The sequence below is a fragment of the Denticeps clupeoides genome, chromosome 15, assembly GCF_900700375.1.
Source record: "Denticeps clupeoides chromosome 15, fDenClu1.1, whole genome shotgun sequence".
NCBI classification, from domain to species: domain Eukaryota; kingdom Metazoa; phylum Chordata; class Actinopteri; order Clupeiformes; family Denticipitidae; genus Denticeps; species Denticeps clupeoides.
Window position 1 is genome coordinate 12516975 of NC_041721.1, and position 22282 is coordinate 12539256.

Sequence of the window (22282 nt, forward strand, 5' to 3'; positions counted from 1 at the left end):
AATACAGAGGTAATAAGGCGCACATCACAATGGACCTTTGTTAAGCCCTTTTCCCTTCTATTCCGTGTATACTATACAAAAGTAAAAAGGATTAAGCAGTTAGCAATGGGCTAAAAGATATAGGGGTTTGGTTAGCATTGACAGTGACAACTTGTATTTTCTTAGTACTCATTCGTACACACATTATTCAATCTTCAGTGTGTGAATGGTTCCCAATTACCCAGTTTAATTAGCAGTTTACAACATCCAAGTTTCAAGGCAAAACCAACACATCATTAAGGACCAAAGATATCTTGTGTCAGCTGCGTTGTACATTAATGTTAGCATGTGGCTAAATGCTAGAATGCTACATTAGCAGCTACATTTCAGCACATCTCATCAAGCACTTCACATTTCTGAGACAACAGAAGTTGTTCTTTATTGTTTATTATGACAGAATGCTAAAGGTACATAAAAACAGCCATGTTATAAAAATTTATTACATAAATAAAAGGTAGATGCAAATAATCGAGGCTGTGTGTAAAAATTTGACTCACTGAAGACTGAACCCAGGGCCCTGACTTTCCGGGGAATGTTTATCTTTGCCATTTTCCTCTTCAACACTGGAGAACACGGCCCTTTGAACCTCTCTGTGTGTACTGTGTGCGTAAGTGTGTGTGTGTTGCGGAGGGTAGCGTGGGCTACAGGGAATAGCACAAGGGGCTTGTGCTAAACAAGACGCTGTCAGCCAGAACATCTCTGGCACTGTTGACAGGGCAGGCATGTCAGCCCCTCATCTTATCTCCCACTGTCGGCAAGCAACAATGGTGACCAACAGACGAAAAGGGGAAAAAAAGAGCGAGGGAGAGGAAGAGGCAATGGCGATACTTTATCAAGTCAGCTTGGCCGGGGAGGACAGCACAATCACACGGCACGGAAAAACAAAGGAACAAACAGTTTAAGCCGAGCAAACAAACACTGATGATTGGATGGAGGCCCGCAGGTCCTCCTGTCCTGAGATACGGGCCCGACACCTGCTGCCAAAATATTTACACCCTGTCGCTTTTATAAGTGCATCCAGGAAGTGGGGACCTGAGGACATGGTGGAGGACAGGCTTTGAGGACATCTGCGGTGAACGCCGACAGTAGCAGCTACGTTGCCATTGATAAGACGATTAAATATTTCTGCACTGTATCCAGAAATTATGTTGGGCCCAAATAATCAAAAGTAAAGAATATCACAAAAACACATTCAAGTATAACAAAACCATCCGAGTTCACTGGTGCATTTCCAGTGGATCTAAGGTACTTCTGGAACTAAGATGTCTGAATTAATCCTTTAAAGGTCCCCTGTCATGTGGTCCCCTAATACCATATCTACAGCCACTTTTATGGAGTCCCACAATGAGATTTACCCAGGATGCGCAGTTTTGGTGTCTGTAGCTTTAAGTGCTAATGAGGTGAAGAATGACCAAAGCATTCTTTATACATATCACCATTTCTATCCACTGGAGGACCATAGACAGGCTAGAGGAATTCGTATTAATGTCACAAAGTAAAATTTTCATAATATGGGACCTTTAAATAGAATTTAATTAATGGATAATATTTGTTATGCGTTCTATAGGTTTTACACTTGTACACTTTGTCTAAATGTTAAACAAGGCCGATGAGGTATCAGGGATTAAAATGTATGGATTCGGGCAAAAAAACATTCTGTGATTTGTCCTTTTCACACTCATGTTGTGGGATGACGTGACTGGCCACCATCTGTCAGATGTGCTCCTCATTTGCATAAAGTGTGGATGTTAATGGTTTTCTTTGTTTACTCCTTATTACTATCAGTCCCATAATCCCCAAGTGAAGAGTTGCTGCCGTTCTCGGCCAAAAAATAATAATAGAATTTAAAAAAAGTTTAAAAAGTTACTATTATCCGGCTGCTCGTCAATACCTCTGAGTTTCATCTCGCACGCCGTCCCATGCAGAGCGAGGCCCAGTTCTGTCTCTCCTCGGAAGAGCTTGTGGGAAACGCGCTACGACTGACTGCCACCACCGCCTTGAGTGCTCGCCGAGGTAAAATGCGGACAGAACTGATGCAACAGCGCAGGGACTTGGCGTAAATAGAGCGGCGAGTAAATAAATAATCATGTAACCGGCGAGATGGGGCCGGCCTCACAGGCCGGGAAAAAGGGGAGCAGTTTTTGAAAATCAGACGCACTGTATTGTTATCGTCGGCTGGAGTGTGCCACGCTTCCCTGACGAGAGAGGACGAGAGAAGGGGGAGGACAAAAAGTAGAGGAGACGGGGAGGGAAAAAAGTAAAAGAAAAAGAGTGTGTGGAGGAATAATGAGCATTTTTATGTATGACTCAATAAATCAACAGAGTCTGCCTGAGAGCGCGTGGTCCGTGGAGAATCCCACAGCTCCAGGATGAAGGGGGTGAGAGAGAGAGAGAGAGAGAGAGAGAAAAACTAACCAGCAGAACAATGGCCTTCTGTGTGCTGCTCTCCGCCTAGTGTTGTTTCCTCCCGACTCTCTCTCGTTCTCTCTCTTGTGCTCACTTTCTCATTTCCTCCTCACCTTTCTTTCCACTTCCCTTTTCGTGCTCCCTCTCTCTCCCTCTGTGTCTCTGTGTCTCTCGCTCTCTCTCTCTCTCCCTCCCTTGTTTGTTGATTTTCTAGATTAAGAATCCCAGGGAGAGGGATTGTAACACACAACCATAAAATTATTTTTGGGGTGTGCTTATTTGCCTTCTCCTCGCATCTATTTGGCCTGTGCCTGTAGACAATTACGCCTCCCCGGCCCAGACTCAGGTGCTAATAATGAAGGACAAATAGAATCGTATGTGTAAACTTCCCCTTCTGATGAAAATTTATATTAACTTTCTGCCACTGTAAACACGCTGGCGTAGCGCTGCTGTCCCCGGTGAATGGGAGATGAATTCAGCCGTTTCTCCCCCCAAAGAAGCATGCGTGAGACGGGGGAAAAACAGTCACTCCTCAAAAATGTCCGCCTCATTGTGTAACTTTACACCTATTTTTCCAGGGCGGGAGACGACAAAAACACAGCTCTGTTAAGTCCATCAGCGTGTGTGTGTGTGTGTGTGTGTGTGTGTGTGTGCAGCTGTGTACGTAATGCCCACATGCGGGAGTGTGGGTGTGTTAGCGGCCTTTTGCAAGTAGCTCTGCACGCTTGGCTTAGAGCGTCCATGTGTGTGCATCAATTAGCGCGTGTGAACGGCCATGTGTGTCCGTCCGCCTGTCCGTCCACTGGGCCGCAGCCGGGCCGGCGCTGCCAGTAAAAACAGGCCGCGCACCGCTCGCCGCGACCGCAAACATTTGCACACTTCCCCGCCGACGCTGTCATGGACAGTTCCCCCGCCCGAATACAGAAGGCTTTTCAAAGGCCTGCCAGCAACTTGTGAGGGAAAAGACGCCGGAGGGCCCCACATTATATAAAACAACACATCTGTAAGCCATACATCTAGAACCGCAACTTCTGGAACAAAAACACACCTTCTGCTCAGATGGGGGGTAAAAAGAAAAAAAAAAAAGCGCCTCTTATGCCCGTGCAGCGATTTCTCTGCACTTGACACGGCTCAACTTAAAACTTCAGAAAAAAAATGTATACGGCACACACAAAACGTGTCACGCGTTGACATCTCTCTCTCTCTCTCTCTGTTGCATCACCCGGCGCATTTCTTCCTGGTCGCTGCACATATGAAATTCAATTGGTCCCCCTGTTCTCTCTGGGTGGCTTTAGCCGGAGCCTTCAACTTTGGTGTGCCGGGGGTTTAGATAAGGCGGCAGGCCTGCGCACAGGGAGGCCCTTTACGGCACAAAGCGTAGCAGCGCGGACGCTATCTGCCATCAAAAAAGGGACAGAAAGGAGACAGCTATTCACTTGCGGGTTTGTGTTGCATGTGTGTGTGTGTAAAACAGACCACTTGTCCCCCTCTTCTCAGCGGTTCCTAAGGCCTGACCATCCCTCTCAAGTGATAACGATCTTACTCCATTTCACAGCTCCGCACGGATGAGTGGCACCCAGTCGGAAGAGCAGCCCGCCTCAAATGTTGCATTAACTTTAAAAAAAAAAAAAAAAAGAGCAGGAATGCCCACAGTTGGGTTAGTGCAGAGGGCGGAGAGTAGCTCTACGGTCCCGGCATGGCGGGTGGATGGACTTCTCTTCCCCGCGTCTCGTCTTTGTTGACAAGCACTTATTAAGAGGCTTCTACACCAGAGCACAAGGCCAGAGGCAACAAACAGTCAAGCTGGGACACCAGAGCACGGGAGGCTGATCTCACACAATGATTGATAAAAAAAAAAAAAAAAAGAAGTGCTGGTTTGTGGGAAAATAAATGGAAAGACTTCAAACCAGGAGTATTTCTGAAAAAATAGATACTGCACACGTCAGCAGCTTAAATGCTGTATTGTGACAGAGCTTTTAATATAAAATGACCTCCATAAAATTACATGAATTTTTACAAGTAAACAAATCAATTATGAAAAAGCAATTAAAGTAAGAGTTGTTTCTATGAATATTTCCATGAGATCTACTTAAATAAATCTATATAGTTAAATTAGCTGTACTCATCTAAATATAAGTCTGAGAAAGTGGCATTGTTTTATGTTTCTGGTCTGGATAAAAAAATGCAGTACCAGTCAAATTAACCTTAAAAAGGTCATTTTTGCTTTATTTCTACTATTTTCAGCTGTAACTATCCACCAAAAACTAACTATCCATGGAAAAACTAACTATCCATGGAGAGACTGACTTCTAATGAAATTCTCTTACATTGTATAACAGACTGACTCATTGTCCTGCTGGTCTTCAAAGCATCCATACCATCTGGCGTCCATAAGACACTGGAAGGGAGGTAGCATCCAGCATCTACATTTGGTCAGCAGCTCTCCTGGGCGTCGCTGAGAAAGGTGCAGGCTGGGATGCCATTGCTCTCCTTCCCAGGGAGCGAACAGATCAGAGGGATCTCAAGCCAGTCCGCTCACTTGGAGGCACTCAATCTGCAGGTCAATAGCGTGTGTCCGTCTCACCCGGACTCTCTCTAAGTGTGCTGTTTTTACCAACACACACACACACACACACACTGCACTCTGCCATGAAGGGTCGATTAAATGCCACTTTGACCTCAGTTGTAAATAACTGAGCTTTAATTATGGCAAGGCTGCCCTGACCTGCATTTTTTGTTTGTTTCGTGTTATAAACCAGTAACCTGGTACCCAGCGGGTCGGGGAAAATGAAGAGGAATAAAAATAAAACACACACACATGACGGCGGCAACACTCGCTGCAGGTTAAGCGATACTATTGTTTCTCAGTCCATTTCCCCGCACTCCTGCCCTGTCACCGGCTCGCCGCGGGCGTCCGTTCCCTCCGCCGCCGCCGGGTGATGGATCTCCTCACTCTGGCGGCGATGAGTGTCGGGCCGCGGCTAAGATCAGCGGAGTTAATAGGCACTACATCTGCCCGCGGAGGGCCAATGCATCTCCGTCAGCGGCGGAGGGCCGAGAGCAAGGCCGGGTGTGCCTCGCATCGCCGGCACAGCCACTCTATCTCCATTGGTTGCCTTGTGAATATTCCAATTACGCGGCACGCCTGACCTTTAAGTGAGCTGAGAGCGAGAAACAGTTATCTCCCCCTTCTGACATGCCGCCGTCTATCAATCAGCCTCCTCTTAGCTGGCAGCGCTAGGGGGTGGGTGGGTTCCTAGAGGTGCAATCGTGCCGGAGTCTGATTACAGGGCACGCTGCACCGGCTTCGGTGGGAAACCGGAGACGCACACCTGCACACACACACAATACCCACAAAGTAGGCCAAAACACGGGTAGTTTGCATGCATATACGCACCGTCGGCGTGGTCTCTGAGGGCGCATAGACCGCACGTACGCAGTTACGTCCCCCCCTCAGACGCTTCCACCATCCACACAAACATATCGGGCCCGATAATCGGCAAGCGCATTTGGACCCGCCACCTGCATGGCTAATCTCGCCTCCCATAAACAGGGCGGCGCGCCGACGGCGTCCTGGCGACGAGCCGCACTCCTGCGGTTCCATTCGCGCGCCCCCACGTCCCGCCCGAGCTAATCTACATCTTTCATTGAATCAAGAATGGAAATTCTGCAGAAATGCCTCTTTTTCAATTTCATGCTGAGGTAGCTCACGTTAGTGGGTGTAATTTCTCCTAACAAGAAAATTTATCACTGTGTCGCTCACTTAGTTGGTGCGTGCGAAAGGCTGTTATTTTTTCCCCCCGCAAGCTTTGACAAATGCGGCAAAAGCATGATCACTCCCTCCAAAGCACTTCAGACAAGGACGTCACAATTAAGACCGCTGATTAAAAAAACTTCACCGGGGAATATCTGCAACTGGGGAAAATGGCAGATTTTTCATGGTCCAGATATGAAACGTTGGCCTATAAAGAAATAAAGAGTAAAAAAAAATCCACTCTCACTGACACAAAATAAACCAACCGGTCGTTTGCATGGGAGATAACAAATTCCAATGCATTTTACAGAGCGCAGAGTGCAGCTCTACATGCTAAGTGTGGGACCTGTTCACTAGTGTGAGGTCAAAGGCATTTACATGAATAACACGATCTTTAACAATGTATGCATATGAGACATATTGACCGGCACATCATCGTCCAGAGCGAGGAAGTAGTGTAGTGGTAGTAGCCTAGTGGGTAACACACTCGCCTATGAACCAGAAGACCCGGGTTCAAATCCCACTTACTACCATTGTGTCCCTGAGCAAGACACTTGACCTTAAGTGTCTCCAGGGGGGGACTGTCCCTGTAACTACTGATTGCAAGTCGCTCTGAATAAGGGCGTCTGATTAATGCTGTAAATCTAGTATGTGTGGGAGCTGTCACTGAAACCTTTTTTTTTTTATTATTATTATTATTATTATTATTAAAAATCACGTTCTGGGTGACAGATATAATTACACCCCAACAAAAAAGGTTGCTTAAGTCTCTTCTTTTCTTCAGTAGCAGTACACTGTTAGTTTCTTACACGGTTTCTTCCAAAGCACTTTCTATATTGGCAACCATTCATTCAGACTTGTCAACACTGAACATAAAAGTTGTCACACGTCCTGTGTTTCTGACTCATACGGGCTCCCCGCTAATCCACATGTGCACGAACGTAGCTTCTGACCACTGTTCAACCGAACGTGTGTGGATTAGGGGAAGCTTCTGAAAACAACAGGAAAGAAGACAGACTTACAGCACAAGTGGAAGAGAAAGTCTACTTAGCCGCCCCGCCGAATGCTAATATACATTGAGTTACTCATGGCAAATACCGGCAATAACAAAGCAAATTCAATTCAAACGGCGCTGCGGTGTGAAAGCAATATCAGCTTTGTGTCAACCCGAGCTCAACACAGCACACATATCATTAATGCCTGCTTTACATACACACATGGCGCTCCTTTATCAAAACCCGATCGGCTTTTCCCCCTCTACCGCCTGTTTTGCCGACGCGACAGCCCAGGGGCGAGGACTGTGGTCGCAGGCCTGTCGGTGTGTTTGTGTGTATCTTGCAGATACAGATCTCCTCTTACTGAGTGAAAAGTCCCAATGAAGACATTCAGCCTGGGAATTGTAGGGGCAGAAAGAAGTGGGGGGGTGTTGGATGGGGGGGCAACTGGGGAGCAGGTCTCATCTCCAATAACTAGACAAGCTCCTGCAGAACAGTCTTCAGAACCAGAGAGCGGAGGCACAAAGTCTGGTGCTAAGTGACACATAAATGTCGGTGTATGGTAAAAAGGGCCTCCTGTGTATTTGCCTGAGAGGTGAGGCTCGGGCTTATTTACTGCATTTGTTAGGAGGGCCCTGCAGAGGGACCACCTGAGAGCCCCTCTTACATATGCATTCGGCGCTCAGGCAATGAAGGCCTCTCAGCCACAGGAGCAAGCAGTTCAAGTGGAAAAGGGTGAAAAATTGCACGGATTTATTTATTACATTCCGCGCTATAAATAAGAATGAAGGGAGGGTAAGCAGGTAAGTACATTTCCAATTGAGTAACACGCTAAGAGGACCCTACCTGACATCTTCTATCTAAAATAAGCAGGGGGAAAAGGGCCACACACACACACACACACACATATACACATGCATGAGTATACGTCCACACGTACGCAGGCACAACAACCCCGGGCAGGCGTTTCAGACGCTGATTTGTTACTATTCATGGCTAAGGCGCGGCGGAGACTGTAATACGAGACATGCTTGTTAAATTCACAACGCTCCAAAGCTGCCTTCTAGCAAATCCTGCCTCTTGGTTGTCAGCTTAGGACGGGCTGCATATGCATATGCCTGATTTTTTAAGCCGTGGCTAAATGGATAGCATCGTCGCAGGCTATCAAACGTCCAAAGTGCTGCCGCTTTACGGAGGAGGGAAAAGAGGCGACGGGGAGGAGGGGGATGCCGCGAGGCGGGCCATGGTACCCCTTTCCGAGCTTTACCTCGAGCGCTGGATAAAGCGGCGGCTTGCTTCCTACGTGTACATCCAATTAAAGGCTGTTCCTCGGGTGACCTCCGTGAGCAAAGGTCACGGTCTGCGCTGGTAGACCACGCTAACGCAACGCGCTTTAATTGAATGGCTACAAATGCACGTGATGGATCAGGTATGGTATTTGGTGAGAAATTAGCGCTCGGGCCGTTGTGCGAACGTGGCCGGGCTTCAGACTGCTGAGGAACTATGGATCCGGTGCCAATTATTTCCCAGGGCAGGGCAGTTAGGAGGCATTAAAGGAAATGAGTTGTGAAGTGGCAATCGATCCAAAAGCCTTCCGAGGTCTATTTACAGAGTGGCGGCAAAGTTAATCGCTAAACACTGTCACTGTGCCACATCAACACTCAACACAGTGTGCGCTGAATGCATCAGTTACAGTACAATACGTTCCAATAAAAACGAAAGTAACCATTTTTTGGTCATGTTGACACACAGCACAGAACACGGTGCACATAGCAAAATGTGTCATCTGCATTTAAACCATCATCAGCTTTAGTGAGCAGCAGTCATGAAAGGCGCACGGGGAGCATCGAGTGGGGACGGTACATTGCTCAAGAGGACCTCAGTGGCACCTTGGCAGTTCGGGATTTGAACTCGCAACCCTTCAGTTACGAGTCCGCTTCCTTACCAGCTAGGCCGCCATTGTCAAAAAACGAAGATGCGGCGATAATCGCAAATAGACTTTGGAAAAAAGTGACAACAAGATTCCAGTCGAGCCAGCAGCTTGGTCGTGTCCGATGAACAGTTGAACCCCATGCTATAACCTGTCACCCTGTCTATACAAGCCTGCCTTCCGTGTCTTCAGTGGTTCCGTTTCATTTTTAACATAGGGAGTACAAAAAGAATTTGTCGGTTGTTTATCCTGTAGCCCAAGGGATAATTATTGGGGACCTCAGTGTACCCATGTGTACTTAGCTACCTAATAGCTACCTACCTGTACCCTCAATGTGCTAAAGTGGCTTAAAAAGGTAACACCCAGGTGACAGGGTGATGAAATTTTCCTATTTGCTCAAATCTTAAGCCCCTTAAAGAGAAAATATCAGTAACTGACATTGATTGCAATATTGGACACAATTTTGGCCTCACTGCACAATATATTTTTAAAACTAATGTTTACACATGAAAGGCAAGAAAAATTGCATCAGTGCATCAAAATATCAATCCATTGGTTTTCACTCATCTGTAGTAGGGGAGTGTGGTCTGGAGCACAGACCTGCGAATCCACCATCACCTCCCCATCTCTCCTCCTTCCCCCTCCTGACCTGCGCCCGTCCCGTCCCCTCGCCCTGACGCAGAGCTGCTTGAGCGTGAAACGTTCCGTAAGTGTTTGTTTCCAGCAGATTTCACTCCCGCTCTACATCTCTCTCTCTCTCTCGCTGTCTTTTTCTCCCTCTGTCTGTGCCTCTCTTTCAAAGAAAAAAAGGGGGGAAAAAAAGAAAAAGCTGCAGCCTGACATTTCGCCAGGTCTCCAGAGACGCCGATGTGAAATGGAGTTGCAGGGAGGAGGCGCACTGTAAATTCCATGAAACCACATGTAATGTGTCTTAAACGCAGATGGACACTTCGGCTTCGGCTGCGAGATGGGAGCTGGAGGTTGGAGGTTGGACGAGTGGATGGTGGAGTGAAGGATGATAGAAAAGATTTGCTGTTTTGTCTGGGGAGAGGAGCAAACAGCCACAACACTGTCACTCACAGCCTGTTATCTTACGTGTCGTCGTCGACAGAGGAAGCATGACTGTACATGAAAGCTGAAGGAACGACGCAATCGCCAAATGCAACCAAAACAAGATAAACAAACGGCATGAATGATACAGAAATACATAAAAATGTTGTTAACGGGCCCTAAATAGCGGCGTTTGTCATTGTTTCCCCCATCTAATCTATGATTTACATGGCAAGGATGCTAGCTTGTGTTCTTTATCCTCTTCTTTTCCTTTTTTTTTTTTTTTTTTAACGAAAACTGTTAATATTTCAGAGTCCTTTATTAAAAATTGAAAGCCCCCTCTTGGATATGTTATTTACACACTTGAGTGGTAGAGTCTTGGGCCTGGGAGATAAACCCTAATGAGGTTCTTTGTGTTAAAGTGTAAATGAGAAGCCACCTCTCTCTGCTATCTCCACGGCAAAGACACCAGGGGTGATTACAGGCATTAAATTATGCTCAAGGGCAAACTGTTATTTGCATCAGACTGGGGGGTTTGTACCTTCACTCTTTCATTCTGTCATTCACTCCCATCTCTTTTTTTTTCCCCACCATCCCTTCTTCCACTCTTCCTACCTTTTGGCCATCATGCTGTCTCTTTAAAACAAAAAAAAAAAAAACTGCAAAAAACTACACTTTTTATTAATGCAATCCCAGTTGGCTTTGGAGGATATGGCAGAGGAGGAAAACAAAGGCATGACAAGCTGTTGTGTACCGCCTCAACACAGGCCCTCGCCTAAATGACAGTCATTAAAACTCCCGCAGGACGGCCGCCGCAACACCTGATACAACAGCGCGAGCCAACTGTGTCTGCAGGGTGGTGCCGCGCTGCGGAGGTTTCCTCTTATTAGGGCTCGGCTTCAATCCAGTCCCCAATACGTTCGTTTTTTTTAAAAAATTATTTTTAATGCAGAGATTAAGAACAAAAAATCTTGCCTTCGTGCATTAAAACAATCACCATAGCTTTCTCTTATTCTTTCCTTTTTTCTACATGGAATAAATAAAGAAATAAATAAATGAGGCACGTCGATGTGAAATCTCAGAGTCTGACTCTGTCACTTCATTTGCAGGCAGCCTCCTCCCCAATGGCTTTCTTTTTTGTTGCGATTTTCATTTGCTCCGAATTTCATTTGCTCTTAAACCCCCGAGAAGGGGAGAAAATGCCTGACATTGGCTGTCATATATCTCGTCTTACATTCTCCTCAAGCTAAAAAGTCGGGTTAATTGCTGTCACTTTTACAGTGGGGCTGGTGGCTTACAGTCGCTGTGCACTAACAATCATCCTGGGAGCGCAGAAAAGGCACCTTGTCCCCGGCATCTGGACAAAGTATTTCTATGAAGCAACACAAACTCAACTATTGAGAAAAAACACTTTTTTACCATATATATACATTTATATTTCAACATACATCTGAACAAATTAGATTGATTTATTCTCTGAAGAACAACAGTCTGTTTGGGAGACGTAACATCACCTCCGTCAAGACCCGGTTGGCTTCCGTTAAAAAAAAGATCTCCTACAAAAGAAGGCACACATATTTACAACAAAGAAATCGGCCATGATACTGTGCAGGTCATCAAGACATCCTTGCAAGACAAAAGACGAGGGATCATGACACCCTCCAATCAACTAACAGCCTCATTAAGCTACATTGTGCTATAGATCCGGAGATCAATGCTAAAAGGCACGCGCACTGCATTATTATTACCATATATTACAGTGTATATTCAGCACAGTCTGTATGCTATAGCCTATTATAGAATATTATCAAACTTAGGATTTTAGGATTCTGTACTTCCAAGAGGGATGTTTTTATGGAACCAAATATGAAGCATCTAAAACTATACATATTGTGAAAAGCTACAAAACACTTTTTTCACTTTGACTAATGATGTCCTAGACACTGTGAAATCAAACAAGTGAATTAGAAGACATCTGGTTTTCCATTGGCACCAAAAAAACAAATGTGCTTGGTGGTTTGCAGCCTATAACGATCCACCATAAACCAAGAGGCGAGGGCACTAATTATGAGAGAACATGATTTGTGGGGTTAGGGTGTGTATGCGTGTATGTGATGGGTGCTTGGGTACTGGTCAAGTAACTGACCCACAATTTCATGGGTTTAAGCCCCAGTTTACAGATCCTGCGACTCCCCTCATGCCAGAGAGCAGCACAGTCAGATAAAAGTATCAGATAAATTTACAAATGTAAATGTTTCAAACAGATGGCATAGCAGTATTTTTTATCTCCCTGTCTCTATAACAAATAATATAAAATAAAGTCTTTGTGTTAATGATGGAATTGTAAATTAATCAGGAGGTGTGCTGCAAATTCCAACTGTTCACTAACCATTTACCATAATCTGTACAACACACACACACACACACAAACTCACACATAGTGTAACAATTACAACCCAGTGCACCCCTGAAAAGACCCCGTCTAGTGATTAAAGGTGTAGGTATTCTCCCTCCATCGCACCCTCCTCTCGTTCAGATGTGTGATGAGGGAGAATGAGAGAGAGTGTTGCGAGTGTGTGTGTGTGCTGCGAGCAGGAAGTGTGTGAAGTTAACAGCACAGGGCCCTGTTTAAAAAGCCTCTCGAGGCCTGTTAGCTGGACCTCTTATTTCATTGTGTCTGTCTGGGTGCAGACAGAAGAGGGCTCTATATGAGGGGAGACGTGTCACTTCCTGCACAGCCGTTTCACCGCGCGTCTCACTGCACTGCTTAACTAGGATCTTTATGCTTACGCCACCTTTTCCTCCACTTTTTCAACGTCTGGCTTACTTACACACATCTAGCACAACACACCACAGAAATGTGATCAATTAGCACCTAATACAATAATAATGACAATATTTATTTTTATTCACACAAACAAATGCGGAATATATGCACATTTAACTGTGATTTTTTTTTCTACTACATTGTCCTTATAAATAATTAAAATGAAATAACACAACTTATGAAAGAAGAAGAAGTCCGAAGTCCCCAACGCTCCACAATAAACACACCTGAGGCAGCAGTTCTCATGGTAGGGTGTACACACACGCCATAAAAACTAAACACCCCCTCCCACATACACACACGTGTGTGCAGCAGGTTGAAAGACAGAAGAATAATGAGAGAGGGAGAGAGTTGACCCCAATCAGGCAGCTGTGGGGTGGAGCGGCCGGCCGCCTGTGATGAATGGAAGGGTGAACTTGACGGTGTGGCGATGCTGCTGTAATCACCAGCTGGAGCAGCGCGGGTGGTGTCAGGGCCCGGGCTGACACAGGCCCGTGTGTATGTGTGTGTGTGTGTGCGTGCGTGTGTGCGTGTGTTTATATGAGCGAGCGACACAGTCCAAACAGACCTGCAGGACACTCTTCATTCTGCTACGCTGAGCTGGACTAACTAAAGGGCATCAGCTGCCTCTACCAGTCTCTACACATAAATACATTCATATTGCGAACTAACACACACACACACACAATCTCCAAATGTTCTCAATCCTCACATGCATTTGTACACAAAGTTGCATATATCCTACAGGAACATCTAAATCCCAAGATGAACACAATTACTGCAAGCTGAAAAAACCCCAATGCGTCAATTCTTCTGTGGATTTACATAGAAAAAAACACACACACACACACACAGACACACACACATTGGTGAGAACTGAGAGTAATAAATATGTAGCTTTTATATTATAAATATGTAATATACTTTTAGAAAAGCACTGTCTCTAAATCTACATCTGCAACACAGTATTGGCTCATTTTTAATGAACTATTTTATAATACAAAATGTGTTTTATGCTGAAAAAAAAAATCCTTTTTGTGAGGACATTTGGGCCAACAAGATATAAATATATAGCTATAAATACAAAGCAGACCCACATGCACATGCACCTTCCTAGAAAACTTATTTTTAATAGTTTTGTGCTGAGACCATCATTTCATCCCTCCGCTCAAGCAAGTCAGAAAGTACAGTAACACCAAAAACATTGTAACCCTCCACACACACATCCCAAAAAATCCCACAACGGTTTGAAATCATAACTCCTCAGTAGAGTGGCACACAAATCAATAATCCCACAGAACACTTCATATGTTCAATAAAACCACACGCAAAGCACTCACCACTGCAGCCATTGTGTCTTTATCTCAGCCGACACACTTCACACAGGTCTGAAAACTCAGACCGTCCTCCCTCGGCGTCTCCAAAAATATTAATAAAATAAAACAAGCAAACAAACAAACTGCCGCTGGAAGCTTTGCCTTGCTGCAATTATGGCATTGAGGCCGGTTTTTATGCATCGTGTTAGCAGGCCCTCTAGTGGTGGACGAGGGACCTGACGCTCCCAGCATAGCACAAGCCGGCTCTGAGACACTCGCTCTTCCCCTCCTCACACACACACACACACACACACACACCGCACATGGCCTCAGCTGTGGTGCGCTCACCGCACATGCACAAATATTAACAATTAAAAAAAGAAAAAAAAACACCCCAGCCAAACCTCACGAAAGCCTCAATCCAGCAAAACAAAAGCCTGAATGGCACCAAAAAAACCCCTAAAAAACCCACAACTGACCCAAAATACAAAAACAACGACAACAACAACAGAATGCAAAAAAAACAAACAGCTAAAAACACGTGAAATTGCAAAAAAAAAAAAAAAAAAAGTCCTACTCTCTATCCCTGTCCTGCTCCTGCCTGGTGGAGGGGTGTTGGTAAAAATCCTTGCCTCCCTGAGCCCCAGACTGCAGCGTGCACGGCGAGACGGGGGAGAAACACAACTTACCTGCTGTTGTTGGAGATGCAGCAGCTCGACTGGGCTTACTTCGCTGCCTGCGTCGCCGCTTGATCTTCCATCGCGGCTGCCAGCATCTAATTGGTTGCTTAGGCTGCTCATTCCATTTTGACTCATTGAACTGTTGCTTATTGTCTCTGTGGCCGACTCTTGCATCATGACTTAAAACCTAGAAGTGATTAAGAGGTACCAATTAAGGTTCTGGTTACAGCCCCCCTTTTTTCTAAATCTATTCTTTTCTTCTGTTTCTTTTTTTTTTTAACGCTTTCATTATCAAACCAGGCGCCTCTTTGCAATTTAAAGCATTTGTTGGGGGAGGTGGGTGATGCAAGAGAAATTATGCATTCATTGTGTAAATGAAGCAATACAAAAAGATGCACGTCGCCTTATTTTTTTTTCTCTTACAGCATTTTACGGATGTTTCAGGACACCCTGTCACATGCTGCTTCTACATTTTTCACATTTCATTTTTGTATATATATATATATATATATATATATATATATATATATATATATATATATATATATATATGCATATATCTAAAAAAAAGGTATGACCGAAATAAAAAAAAAATATACATATTCTTTAAAACACCGTGCGAATAGTCCACCGTTCCGACACGATTCGGTCTGCGGGTGCTCTCCTAAAATATTCAACCGTCTTGATTCTGTCAAGCTTTTTATGCCACTGTCTCAACTGAATGAAGTTGCTTAATGACGCACAGCTAATCATGCAAAATTAAAATTTGGTACAGGAGGAGGTGTGTGCGTGAGTGAGTGTGCGTTGGGCGGGGGTTAAATCACATGGTATAACCCGGTGATAAACGATATAATGGGGCCCTCCCTTTGCTGTGGCGAAATAAAATTTGCCTGGGAGGCGTCTAAAAGGGAAAATGAAGAAAAGAGAAAGAAAAAAAAAAAAACCCACCAGAAAAATCCCTCATATGTCACATATTGGCCGCTACTCCCCTCTCCTTTTGTTTTAATCAATGTCACAAATATTCATTTATTTTCCTGACATTTAAAACATGCACACACTTCCTCCACCAAGCACAATTAAACTCCGGTCCGTGTACGGCAATCAAACCACACTGCCGGGATTCAACATGAGCCTTCATTTTAACACCAGCAAATAAATGAAAGATATTACATTAATTTAACTAGCTTCTATTAGACCTGAAAAAGACAGGAGGGGGACGGAAAAATCTATCACAAATATCACTAATGATTGTGCTAAAAACAGCATAAATTATGCATTTTATCTCCTCTCTGGTAATAAATGTTTTATCAATTCACCCCCCCCCCCCTGCATAAATGCTCTCTGCATTCACCACGGCAATGAGGTGCCCTGCTAAGATCTGTGTGGATCCTTGCAATACATTAAACAACCACTCTGACCCAATAAATGCAATTCGAGGTGTGGGCCGCATGGCTAATACCCTCAAAAGTGCCTTTTTTCCCGTCCGTACCTCTCCTCGCCGTCCACGTGCCATTTCCATTATTAGTGGTATATATTTTTTATTTTCTTAATTCGCTTGCCTCCCTTTTCTTCCCCCCATCCTCTGCCACAGAAAACGATTCTTAAAATGTCTCTTATTCAAAATGAAAAAAAAAAATGCACTGAAAAGAAATCTGTCAGAAAAAAATGGCATCTTATGACAATATTTCTAATCCCCTTTAAAAGTGAAGAGGAATTTAAATTTCACCATTATTTCAATTACTTACTCCGAACGGCCATTCAGCCCTTTTCGGATTAGACGTCTTTTTTTTTTTTTTTTCATCTCCATCCCTCTCTCGCTCTCCCCCCGTCACCTTTAACGGATGAGTAATTAGCGAGAGGCTTTGAAAGGGGAGCACGCTGTAGCCCTGACAAAATATCCCCAGATAACCAAAAAAAAAAAACAAAAAACCAAAAAACACCCTGCACAGCAGCAAATGTCACTGTAGCAGCTGCCTTATTCTTTTTTACTTCTCTTCTTCTGTTTTTTTTTTTCTTTGCTTTTCTTTTTTTGGGCTGTGATGAAGGGCAAGTGCTGCAAAAGCAGGGCTACTGTCTCTCTCTCTTTTTTTTTTTTTTTTTTTTTTGAGGAGGAGGAGGAGGAGGGGAGATGCTGTCCAGCAGCAGAGACTAAACAAGAAGCCGCGGCAGAACAAACAGATCTTCAAGTTACACACAGAGGGTGACAGCTGCTCAGGCCACAGCAAATAAGAGGAGAACAAGACGTGCTTATGAACAAACATCTCCTGTGTTTAAGGAAGAAAAAAAAAAAGAGCGAGAGACAGAGAGAAAAAGAAAGTGCATGGAAAGACACAGAGAGACTGATGAATCTCAGCTAAAAAAAAAAAAAAAAAAACAACACAAAAGCCGGTGCCCAGATCAGGGAGGCTAATAAGTATTCAAATTAGGCATAAATTTTACATGCACCCCCCCTCCCATTTTTTTTTTTAAATATTCAGAGAAAGCTGGTCTGATTGCCGCTACTGGGTTTTTATGAAATAGCTAAAGGAGCATTTCTTAACGCGGCGCTGCTGTGGGAAGCGCAAAGGTTGCGGTCGACAGCGATGAAGGTGAAGAGGGTTTAAATGGCGGGGACTAATCATTTACCCCAAAATTCGAAACTGTAGCTGGACAGCAAATAAAACGTGTAAATAGCTCCAAATATTACGAAACATTAACCATCGTGGAGCAGAGTGACCAAATGGCTTATTATGAATAATATGCCGAAATTCTGCCATTTTGGGAGGAGCGGATCTGGTTCTGGGCGTATAAATGAAAAAATAATCACCATGCAGATGTATGCAAAGTGTATTCCGTGAGATCAGATGGTGCTTTAACCTTAATGACAGCGGTGAGATAAATTAATTAGCCATCTAAAGGCAGCATTCAAATCTGCCAATTACAATGTCAATTAGGAACACTCCCTCACCGCGTTCATTTTCACGGGCGAGAAGAGCGCGCCGCGCCCGCCCGCCCGCCCGCGCCGCCACCCTCCCGGGGAGAGATGGACAGTTACGGCGTGCGCGTCTCCCGTCTCTGCCCCTCGCAGGTCTCTCTGCCTGCAGACTGACCCCGAGGGCCGCCGCACTGCCGCCGTACCAGCCGGGCCTCGCCGTAAAAACCAACTGGGGCAGAAGGTTACCTGCTGTGGAGCCGCCTTTAGTGCTTTTGTTAGTGTGTGTGTGTGTGTGTGTGTTAATTCAGCCGTGAATGACGCTCGAGGATGTCTCTGACGTCCTCTAAATTGGTACTGTCCGGTGTTAAAAACGCAGCTTCTACTTTCTTTTGTGCCATTTACCCCAAAAGCCATAATAACCGAATAAAGAACGCGGAGGAAGGCCGCTTATTACCCGAATCAGCGCAATGACAGTCATTGCCACTGTCAGTTCACCGCAGCGCCGCTAAACGTCTGGGGGTGAAACCCACGAGGTCCGCGTTTGGCCGGCATGGGAAACCTCACTGCTGGAAGCGGTTTGGGGGAGAGGCACAATATTTGCCCGTCTTTACAGCGACTCTTCTGCCGTTTTCGTCCGGATTTTCTGCTCCCTTCTCTTTTTTCCTAAACACGGTGGCGCACTCCGTCACTGTTCCTCCCCGGCTGTGTCAATGTTTGCTCTCGAATGCGACGCTGTGCAAATCTGCCTTTTCCATCAGCTGAAAAATCCCAGACAAAATCCCGACAACGCATTCAGGGGGCTAAAATGGAGATTCTTTTTTTCTCTCCTGTTTTGGGGTGGAGGCGTGAGGCCGGAGGTGTTGGGGAGAGAGAAGCCGAGGGTGGGAGGCGGGCTGGTAGGTTGGTGTTGGCGATGGGGGGGCCTGGCAGGCCAGATGTTTCATATAAACCAATGCACACCCCTCTCTCTCTCATCATGTGTGAGCGAGTGAGGACCTTCACCCCCCCCCCCCCCCCCCTTTTTTTTTTTTTTTTGGTGGACTGTTTTGAGAGCCTCCTGACACCGCCTCATTAGTTGATGGTGTTCTTCCCTCGTCATCCGTGGACAAAAAGTGCGCTCAAAAAATCCCTCCCATTCTGGAAACACATCCATCTTTCAAGCAGGGGACAATTTGTCTGGATCACTTTACAAGGGAGTCTACAGACAAGAGGGAAAAACAGAAGGAGGGGGGCATCTATGGATGTAACCGCACACACACACACACACACGTTCTCAGTGCCCTTTCACTAAGATACTACCCTTCTCCCCAAAGTCCAGTGGAGGACTGGTGTGAGTGTGTCTGGGACGCCGCGATCCACAAACTCTATTCATTGTCAGCACATCGCTCAGGTTACTTGGAAAAAGTGACATTGTTGAGGGGACGGCTTCTTTCTTTCTTACTTTTTTTTTTAAAAGAAATATAATATAAAAAAATTACATTTCACAGTCTGTCGGGCCGCTCCTGCTCCCGATTGAGTTAAGATATGGATACCATTTAAAATAATCACAAAATTTCTGTGCTCCAGTGAAATTAATTCATCAACGCCCCAAGTTACAATTCATGCAAAATAAAGAAGTGCGGCAAGAGGGGATGTGCTTAAATATTTAATCGTTGGGATTGCTTAATAAATCTAAATGCCAGATTTTGAATGCCGGCTTGAAATTGAAGTGATGGGCCCTCAATGCTATATTTCATAATGGCAAATTTCGACGCATTTTGTTTATGATGATTGTTACTATTATTGTACTTTAATTCAGCGCCTCAGCGTTCCAGGGCTGCGCTGCCGTAATTCAATCAGGGGGCGCCGTGTGGACCTAACACACTAACACTTCACTTCACACACGTTCGCGCGAGGCAGCGAGTCAAAAAAGCCGACAGAACACCGCCACCGGCAGAGCTGAGGGGACCAAAAGGGAGAAAAAATAATAAAAACGCCTTAATGACCCCTTCGCCGACCTGCGTTTTATGCTCTTTCTGTTTTCCGGTGGTGGATTTTTAAAGTGATTCCGAGTGAAGGAGATTATTGAAGGAGACAGACTGAGAGGGACAATAAGAAGCAGGGGAGAGGGGATTTGAAAAAGAAAACAGGATTTGAAAAAGATCTAAGAAATATCAGAGTAGATTTGTTTTTTCCTAGATTATAAATTGAAAGTCATTATCTGCTGTACGATTGTGGCACGTTCCGCCAGCCCGCCACTTGCATTTCAGTTCATCTTTTTAAGTGACAATAAATGGTGGTTACGTGACACCAGCCATTCAACAGGAAGAGATAAACTAAATTCTGCTCTATTTAGAGAAAAAGAATGAAGGAGGAGTGTGATAAAAGAATGTTAAAACAGATATAAAACAGGGATATAAAGCCAGGCTGCATGGCGGCTGTGTAGGGCGTGAGTTTTCCCAGTTTGTCTGGAAAGCATTAAATATGTGGTCAAATATTGTGCCGTCCTACAGTGAAGTGAGAGCAAATTCCTGTCGGCATCAGGAAAGGCACACAGGTTCTACGCTCGGGCTCGCCCCTCTGCTGCAGACCGGAACGTTATTCCACCTTTTTTCCCAACGAGGCATCTGTGATGCTGCCATGAAAAAGAAGAGAATTTTAAAAGAAAATAAAAAAATAAAATAATAATAATAATAATCCCAAAGCGGCGAGCAGTCGTCCCGCTCTCCGCCGTCTCTGCAGAGCGACTCCGGACGCAGCCGCACGGCTCCTTTTATATCGTTAGTGCCTTCTCCCCATCAGTAATTAAAAATTCAGTCATCAGACGCCTCCCTTCCAAGGGGAGGGAAGGAGGGGGGGCGTCGGCAGTGACGAAATCTCATCAAGGCCGGGGCTCTCCCGTTTTTTTGGGGCTAAATTTCTTTAATTAACTCGGCCCACCTAATCACGCATAATTGACCTATAAAACCTGGAGCGAAGTGGGGGCTCCCCCCCATTATGTCTGCTCCAATCACTCCCTGCAAAAGCCAGCGAGTGGTGAACCAGGAGAAGGTGGAGGGAGGGGGGTGGTGGTTCTGACTAGTTTCCCGAGAAAAAAAAACCCCAAAAAGGTCCCGATTCTGGACGCTTTTGGACAGTCTGGCTGCCATACAGAGACAGCCACACCTCGCCGTCCTTTCGCTTATTTCCTGGGGAAGGTTAAGGATGGGGGGGGGTAGAGAGGAGTTAATGACGGGAGCCACGGTTGCCAACGCCACCGGCGTGCCGGCAGATGGGATGGGTCCGCGTGGCGCGGCGCTACAGAGACATAGCTCATTGTGACGTTTCCAGTTATTTCTGCCTGATTAGGGTCATTATGTCCCCGAGTCTGATTTATGTTGTCATTCCCGCTCGCCAGTCCTGCATCGATAGATCTTAATGAATTGGTAAATAAGGGTGAAGATTACACTTGACAACACCGCAACATTTCTCATTCATACCAGACAAGATTTATGTAACCAATTAGGCCCATAACAGGGCAGATTGGTCAGGAGAAAATAATCTTTCCAGAGGAAAATTACCCAAGTCTAACCCTCGACAAAACAGATAATGGCCAGTCTTTAACACCGGCTTAGTCACAGAGCACGCAGCCGGTAACTGCGAAAGGGGTGGGGGAGCCTGAAATATGTATTTAAAAAAATGAAACGGGAGCCGCGGCTTTGCTGGAAGTGGCCGAACAGCCACTTCTAATTCTCCTCAACAAAAGGAATGATAACACTTGCAAAAGTGACGCATTAAAATATATGTATATATTTTAAAGGTGGTGCGCTAAGACCATGTTTCAGGAGGTCTTTGCGCACGAAGTCTCTACACGAAACAACACAGGCGGAAGATTATTAAACACGCGAATCAATCATTTTTCCTTTCTGACCTAATTAGCATTTTTTAATAGTGCCGAATTTCAATTATTTAATTTTGACTCTGACAGTTCTTGTAATCAGTTAGGCGGCATCTTTACAGTAAAAAAAAAAAAAAAGATAAAAGTGCTGATCACCAATAGGCAGCTACATCCCAGGAAGACCCCCAAAGGGCAGGAGGGAGCAGAGGTGGAAAATTAAAACAGGAGTGATACTGGAGACGCCTCTACTCTTTTTTTTTTTTATTTTCCTTTTCTCTCTTTCATTTTTTCGTTCTGTCGCTCCCCCCCTTTACTCTCTCCCTTCAAGCACATGCAAATGAGTTTCCTCTGCTCGACTGCATCATTTATGTGGATAATAGCGGCATCATCATTACCGGACTCAAATTAAATTACATCACAATTAGCATAACAAAGTGATTGGTTAAACTTTCAAAACAAATACCCGTCTCCCGCTAATGAACGCTGTTAATTGGCCGGGGTGCATTCTCAATAAA

General features: G+C 45.1%; 1 protein-coding gene across 7 annotated transcripts in view; it reads right to left on the bottom strand.

The window, feature by feature from the left end:
• foxp2 (forkhead box P2) overlaps positions 1-22282 on the bottom strand; it is a 104577-nt gene that overhangs the window by 47545 nt on the left and 34750 nt on the right. For 3 of the 7 annotated variants that reach the window (XM_028954583.1, XM_028954585.1, XM_028954584.1), the window contains one exon: positions 15007-15184. The exons of the other annotated variants lie outside the window; for them this stretch is intronic. In XM_028954583.1, coding sequence (XP_028810416.1) covers positions 15007-15174 — 168 coding nt within the window. In that variant the 5' untranslated portion in view covers positions 15175-15184. The remainder of the gene's footprint in view (positions 1-15006; positions 15185-22282) is intronic. 7 annotated transcript variants of the gene reach the window in all.